This window comes from Montipora foliosa, chromosome 8 (genome assembly GCF_036669935.1).
Source record: "Montipora foliosa isolate CH-2021 chromosome 8, ASM3666993v2, whole genome shotgun sequence".
Lineage (NCBI taxonomy): Eukaryota > Metazoa > Cnidaria > Anthozoa > Scleractinia > Acroporidae > Montipora > Montipora foliosa.
The window spans coordinates 1,536,521-1,544,223 of record NC_090876.1 but is presented as its reverse complement, the minus strand read 5'-3'; the positions used below and the strand labels follow the sequence as shown (position 1 = coordinate 1,544,223).

The following is a 7,703-nucleotide window of genomic DNA, read 5'->3' as shown; positions in this document are numbered from 1 at the left end:
TTAAAATTGACTGACACGGCTCCAAGGGCCCCAATAACAACAGTTGGTATTTCTCTAACTTCTCAAGTTCCTCATCTTTCACCCTGTCATCACCTTGGATGGCAACATCAATTATGACAACCTCTCTCGCCTTCTTATATGTAAAGACAATGTCTGGTCTTCTTGCCTCGATTTTCCGATCACTTTGGACTGCGAAATCCCACAGTATCTTGAAGTTTTAACTTTCCACCACTCCTTCAGGCTAATGTTCATACCAGCTATTAGCTCTTTCCAATCTACATTTACCACAAATTTGCCAGTGAATATACCGCGCCATGTTATCGTGCCTTCCTTTATATTGTCTGCGCCAGCTTACCGCACTCACTCACCACACTGGCCACCGTTTCTCCCTTACTTCCGCACATTCTGCAGAAAGGGAATTCTGCTGTGTGATCAATATGAAATCTCATATAATTTGTTCTCACAGCTTTTTACTAGGGTCTACATATCAGGGCCTCAGTACATGCTTTTAATCTCCTTTTGCAATCCAATGTCAAGTTCTATCGCAGTCAATACCTTCCTTTTCTCTCACATACTGCCCATACATTCTTTTCTGCTTCCATTCATTCGCCTTCTTCATTCACTCTGTACTTCTTTGGGTCCATAGCCTCCGAGATGTTGACTACATTGCTATCTCCAACTTTCCTGAGTAATGCCTATTCACTATTTCTCACAAACCAGCTCAGTTTGTTTGTTCTCTTCTCTCCTCATGCAGCTCCCACAACTGATCAGGCCTCTTCCTCCCTTCTTTCTGGGTACGCATATTCTGACGTCACTTCTTGGATGTAGCTTCTTATACATTGTCAAGATTTTTCTAGACATCCTATTTCCTGAAGTTCCTCCTCATTCCATTTAATTGTTCTGGCTCCATACCTAATTAGCGACACAGCCCAAGTGTTTGCTGCTTTGACCTTGTTCTTACTGTTGAGATGAGATTTCATGACAAGTTTCAACCGCCTTAAGTACTCTATTCGAAATATGTCTTTCATTTCCCTTTCTTTGTCCAGCTCTAGAATGCCAAGATATGATACCTCTAATCTGCGTCATCAACTTCCTTGTATCAACTTAATACTCTCACTTTTACACAACTTCCCCCGCTCCAGTCTTATCCCAAATTCCATTCCTACGTCTTGGATAATCAACTGTACTGTCCATACAAGGCTTTCGATCTCTGCTTTAATCTTGCCATAGACCTTCAAGTCATCCATGAAGAACAAGTGATTTATTTTGACATCTTGTAAGGTATATCCAGCTTTGACATTTTGTAGGATCTTGGTCAAAGGCACCATGCAAAGAGCAAAGATAAGGAGGAACAAGTTGTCTCCTTGAAAGATATCCGGTCTTATATCAACTAAACCAAGTGTCTCTCCACAAGATGTCAGTTCTGTCTCCCAGTTTACCAAGGATTCTTGCAGAAAAGTTATTATATTTTCCGCTATCAGTGCCATTTTAATCTTTCAGTAATCCAGGAGTGATACACCATATCGACTTCGTCTCGGTCCATAAACACGCAAGAAAAGAACGAGGCCAATATCCAGCCATCTTGACCGAACAAGCTTGGTCAATAAAGGATTTATTATATGGGATAAAAATCCAAAAAATGATCTTTGATCTTGCGGGACCAGGCGAGAAATTCCGAGCGGGCAGTATAACTCCATCACAGCGCGATTTGGTTCATCTTGCTCCCTCATGGAGCTAGCCATATATTAAGCTTTCTTATAGTCCACTCACTCCATAACCAAGTTCTTGTGCTTTCTTTTGCAATCAGCAAGGACCATCTCATCAATCAACAACCGATCTTTTGTGCCTCTGCTCTTTCTTGTACACCCTTTCTGTTCTACAGGCAAAGCATCGTTTTCTACATTATTATTATTATTATTATTATTATCATTATTTAACATCATGTTCTGGCTGTTGTCATTGCCGTCTTTTCTTCTGATAGGCGAGTCATAACAAATGACCAAAGGCTAACAGACTTGTCTCTTCTTCACATTTCCAACACTTTCCTCAAAATCCTTGCAGTTCCCAACAAAGCAGTTTTTTGAATTACTCCAACATTGAATGGTATCCCTAGCTTTTCAATCCACCTATCAAATCCTTTGGTGACACTTTCAAAGGCTCCTATCACTACAGGTACGACTTCTACCATTTTGAGTTTCCACAATCTTCCGATCTCTCTCTTCAAGTCCTGGTATTTTTCCACCTTTTGCCTTTCTTTTTCCCCTTTAATTATTATTATTATTATTATTATTATATTATTATTATTATTATTATTATTATTATTGCCTCTAATTTTTGGTAAACGAAGCTATTTTGTGATTTTGTCGAAATTCATTTCGCTGAGATGTAGATAAAAGAGCACCTGCCTTCATATTTACTATCAGTCTTGTAAGCCAAATGGCTTAGGTAGTCTCATTGCCATGTAAAAACCTTTGAACCTTTTTTTTTTTTATTGGGTCAAGACTGCAGCCTTTGCCTCAAATTTATCACCTATTGCATTTCTCTGAAAGGCCATACTCAAAGTAAAGTTAAATAATCAAGATTATTTATTTTTAGTAATAACGTCATTGTCAAGGAAACTTGAGGACAATTTTTGTCGCTCGTCTCGTATTCAAGCAATGTGGGCGCTAATTAACATAACACAAGGTTAACGGAAAAAAAAAATACACAAATGCCATCGACACAAGTTGAGGATAAGACTTGTTCAATAAATGACATCTCATGCTCTAAAGTCACATTTATTTCTGCATTTCTCAGCCAAGGTCATAATCCTTTTTCCTGGATTTTTGAATCGAAAATACAACAACAACAACAACAAGCTAAAACAACGCGACTCAGTAAAATGAAAGAAGCTTAAGTGCTTCTTTGTTTTCTCATTTTATCATAAAAGAGCATCAGTATAACTAAGACGTCTGACACGTTTTAAGAAAAGATAAGTCACAGTTTTAGAAACGAAAATTGTTCAGAATTGTTCAGTATAGTCCTAACAATTACATATCACAAAGATTCCCGATCTAATTAAGGCCGATGATTCTCAATCAATGACAATCAGCGAAGCTCAACACCGCGCTTTGTCTCCCCATTGTTTAAATTAAAGCGTCACAACCAAAAGTACATAACTCAAATCGCTGGGCAACAACAGATCTGCCGAACTACGACCCTCGCGGCTTTCCTAACTTGTTTCATTTTCCAGCAATAAAGAAGAGGGTTTAAAGAAGAATTAAGATAAATCAAAGTTACTGCTGATATCCAGAGGACATTGGTGCTTTCTCCACTCCACCGTGTCGTAATTGTTATGAACACCATAATTACAAATGGGAAGTAACAAGCTCCCAATGCCAACTGTACCCACGCTATATCAGACACTGTCTTCGTGTAAACTGCTATATTAAGGGGATTTCTGCTGCAAGGGGACTGCAAGGGGCCGTTGAAATTGGTTTCTTGAACCTGTCCGTGTTGTTTTCGGAGTGTCAAGAAAATCTTCGTGTAAGAGAGGAGCGATAAAAGAGCCCAAAGAACAATACAAACAACAACCTGAATCCAAGCGATTTGATAATTCCAGAAACTATGGGTCAATCCACAACAAACGCCCAAAAGGGAGGCGAAAAGGATAGCTGCCTTAACTCGCCGCAAGTTGACGACATGTTTGTATCTTAATCCCAACCTGAGAGCAAGAAGTCTGTCGACAGCAATGGTGGTTGCGATGAAGAACGAGACTGAACACAACGTATAACTTATTGCGGCTTGCCCTAAGTAAATGGAAGCAAAAAGCTTCATATTTATCTTCAAAACGGAGTCCAACACAAGTGGAATGAATAGTGGCTGTATAATGACACCAACGCAGAGATCAGTGACGGCCAGGCATTGAAACAACAGCTTTGTTGGCGGATGAACAGAAGAAACTTTGGGTAAAGCCATTAGGATCACACCATTGCCAAGAGATGCGGCGATGGCAAGAAAAATGTTAACACCAGCAAGAATCTTAGCTGTTTCTGTTGGTATTGTTGTTGACTGCTTCATGAGCAGGTAGTATGAATTGTCGGCATCATTTTGATTATCCATGTTGTGAGTATTTTAAGCGCAAGTAATTTTCTTTCAGTTTTTTTGTTCGTGGATAAGCAAAGCTGGAGTAATATTGACTCTCTTCTTTGAATCATCCCTGCCGGAAGGAATATTCGTGAACGTTTCATCACGCTTGTGTTTTGTTTTGTACGTCAGCTTCTGGACAAACAGCTTTGCTAATTGGTTTAGAGCCGTGGATTATCTGTCTTAGCATAGCAACATTGTCGTCATTGTGTCTCGTAATAATATATGTAAGCTTTCCTTTAAATTTCAACTGGGAAGGGATCGATCGTCAGAATACTACAGTAATTATCCGCAAAAAAGTATTTTATTAGGGGCAGTCAACGACCTGTTGTCTTCAAATTAGTCAGGTTTCCACAAAAAAATACAAAATATTTATCTGTTCGGATGTTCTAGGACAACTTCAGGTCTGTATAGATTTTCAGGTAGCTTTTCTAATTTGCCTTGTTTGAAAGTTATCGCAAATTGTGAAGGGTCCGATAAAAAAAACTTTACATTACGAAGTCCTTTTTATTTCCCGAAATTTTTAGGGGATGTTCGCTTGAAGTGTGATTCTCAAACAAACTGTGTCGAAAACGATAGAAGTTGTAAATCTTTAACCTTTATGCTGTTTCCAATATTACAGCCTACTCTTACCCAGCTTATTAAAATTATAGCGTACTTCAATGTGGTTTTGAAATTTAGAACTACGCAATTTTCACTGAGACTCTTTACTACTTTCCCGAAAAAGTCTGATCAGAAAAACGCCCAAAATCTTAGTGCGCCTCGAATGTCTAATTTTGAATATTCGAAAATTCCAGTCCACCTTCCTTCCGAACAGATATTTACCGAGATAACTCGTTGGGTGCCCTTATTTTTTCGGCAAATGTGTGAAATTTCTGAGCCTTTACGCGAGTTCCCTTTCATACACAGAACTTTTGTGGTGAAAACTAATTCCCTATAATTATCAATGAAAAATGATTATTTTGAGAAAAACTGATTATCGAAAACGAAACCATTAAGGTCCGAAGAAAAATACAACCTTCGTGAAAATGTAACAGGCTAACTCCAAAGCGAAATTAAAACGTTTTTCAATCGGTACTTAGACCCAACAACTGTTGAAGTGCATATAGTTTATTTAAGTGATAGGTCTAAGACGAGTATGTACGGATATATGCAGTCATATAAATAATTAGCTAGGTTTAGAGAATAACTACACGTGTGCTATTCATTTAAATATCTAACAATTATTCCAAGAGCCCACATTGGATATCAGATGGTAAATAGCCAACGAGGTGCGTAGTGCCGAGTTGGCTATTAGGGACTTTAAGATACTACGACTACAGACTACGGACTACCGTTGGGCGCTTGTTCCCCAGGTCTGGAGCACTGGATCGAGTACGGGGCTGATGGCATGAAAATACGAAGTTAAGTTGGCGGACAACAGACTACGTGCTACGGTCAAAGCAGCAGTGCTAGCCCTTACAAACAAAATTGAGCTGAGGAAATCCGAAATAACAAGAACAGCCTATTACATGATTACTAAAGCAGGAAGAGTTTGCAAATCACTTAAGTTTTAAAAGCACGCAATTTCCATCGGCCGTTCAAGTGAGATGAGTTCAGGGGATCGTCATCAAAATTCAGGAAAAATATTTCATCAAAGCGAATCTGGAGACCGAAAGCAAACCCTAAATGCATACTGGCTAAACTACTGAGGCAATATATAAAGTGACAACAATGAAATCTATTCACGTGATAGAATTAAGCGTAAATGTATATGGTTTCCACCATTTGCCCTTTGACACTGTAAATCAAAATCGAGACTTCCAAAACTCTTCGAAATTATTCTGCTGAAAATGTTGCTTGAAACGAAAATCATATCACTACAAATACTTATTGATTGAAAAAATGAAATGAAAACTATAATTCTCTTTATTTTGATACAATAATTTGTTTTTTTTATCTACCTTTCTTTCCCACTGTTAACGTCTTTGTTGACTGCGCAAACTTGCATGACTACTCACCGTCGTGAGCTCGCGACGGTGGCTCAAGGGAAAACCCAATTTTACGTCCCTGTCCCAAACACCTCCCGTCCGTAGTCCGTAGTCCGTAGTCGGCGTATCTTAAAGTCCCTATTACCAATCTCGTATCCAAGAAGGGCGAATGGAATCATTGTTTTATTAAATTCTCGGCCTTCGGTTTTGCTAAAGTTTATGTGAGTTTAAGAAACGACCGGAAAGTGATGTGATTTCCGGGCGCCAAAAATTTTATGCTGAGCGACGTTTGCCGCATTCATTTCCATATAAGGTCAAACGCAGGTTTAATAATGATAACCGAGATCCAGTGAACCAATGAGAAAGCTAGAGTTGCCTTATCTGAGGTTGAGAATTTAATAAATGTTGTTATTCTACGCTTACAACAGGCTATTATTCGTTGAAACCTACCCAGCCGCTCCCTTTGCAAATAAAGATAAACACTGGGCAGGCATGCTTGTGTTATTCACCTCACGAGAGTTAAGTCTTTAAATGTTGTGGAGTTCCCCCTGACACATACACCATTGAGACCTACCTGTCGAGGGAGCTACATACTTCAACGAAAAACCCCGAGAAAGACTGACCTCAGATATCTCACGAAAGACTATTGCCTGCTACATTTACATGTACTTTACGCTTTTTCTAAATTTACTCGAAATCACAGAAGTAGGACAATTGACAAAAGAAAAAAAAGTGATCTTGCGAGGGTTCTGTCGCCTGTTGTTAGAAACACCGAATCCCGACCCTATTAATGGGCTGATGGGGATGTGCTGCAGGGTGAGGTCGCATTTTCACGACTGCATTGGCTATAGTAGGGTTGCGTTTTCAACAGAATTCCCGACAGACTTATATTTACAAGAATCGGGTCGCAAATTGTCGGGAGTTTGGGGGTAAGAAAATTTTAGCTAGTGGGATTAAAAAAATGGAAAGGTTCTTGTTAAAAAAGGAGTTGTTACAGAAAGAACTGTTGCGCTGTTGATTTAATATTTACTATTCGCATTACATTACGTTTTGAAATTAAAAAGTGCCTAAGATGGGGTCGATAATTGGCAATAATATAGATTATAAAGGAGTAGGGGTTATGAGGCGCCAGTGGCACATATACAGTGGAAATTGACTCAAGTAAGAGACCACATGTTAAGCAAAAGGCAAAAAATCGCAAGCAACTTAAGCATGTTGAAAATGATTAAACCTGTACTTAAATTAGAAAATCTTACAATAATAGAACCCTATTTCACATAATGTTGTATTGTTTGGGATACAATACGTGACACACAAATGGCCAATTTGCGAAAACGAATCATATTTTTGACTGAACAAATGTTTTGGAAGGTATTTTGCCCTGAGCGGGATTTGAACCCACGTCTACCCGTTACTAGTAAGTGTGATAACCACTACACCAGGTGATTTCCGTGATTACGGCGTGGCCCTCCAGGGAAATTTTCTTTCCAGGTGACAAGGTAGGGGAGCCTTTAACTCCGCTTGAAACCCAACCAATGATCAAATTAATGATACACGACCATAGTTAACTTAGCGGATGACAAGGAAGGATCCTCGAACGATACAGGC

General features: G+C 39.0%; 2 protein-coding genes across 2 annotated transcripts; both read right to left on the bottom strand.

Moving 5' to 3' along the window:
- Positions 1-842: 842 nt before the first annotated feature.
- LOC137968172 (uncharacterized) lies at positions 843-1,487 on the bottom strand. Its single transcript, XM_068814803.1, has 2 exons — positions 1,118-1,487; positions 843-1,048 (listed from the first exon to the last, which is right to left on the bottom strand). Exons 1-2 carry the CDS (start codon positions 1,485-1,487, stop codon positions 843-845), a joined length of 576 nt encoding a protein of 191 aa, XP_068670904.1.
- A 1,672-nt stretch (positions 1,488-3,159) lies between these two features.
- On the bottom strand, positions 3,160-4,101 carry LOC137968171 (adenosine receptor A3-like). Its single transcript, XM_068814801.1, has one exon. The coding sequence runs from the start codon at positions 4,099-4,101 to the stop codon at positions 3,160-3,162; it is 942 nt and encodes a 313-aa protein (XP_068670902.1).
- Between the last annotated feature and the right edge of the window lie 3,602 nt (positions 4,102-7,703).

What these genes read in the sequence shown, in the direction of transcription:
- LOC137968172 (XM_068814803.1), bottom strand. Translation starts at nt 1,487, where the DNA reads ATGGCACTGATAGCGGAAAATATAATAACTTTTCTGCAAGAATCCTTG. An exon ending in GCGGGGGAAGTTGTGTAAAA is followed by an intron (nt 1,049 to 1,117) that starts GTGAGAGTATTA and finishes TTGGCATTCTAG; the next exon opens with AGCTGGACAAAGAAAGGGAA.
- LOC137968171 (XM_068814801.1), bottom strand. Translation starts at nt 4,101, where the DNA reads ATGGATAATCAAAATGATGCCGACAATTCATACTACCTGCTCATGAAG.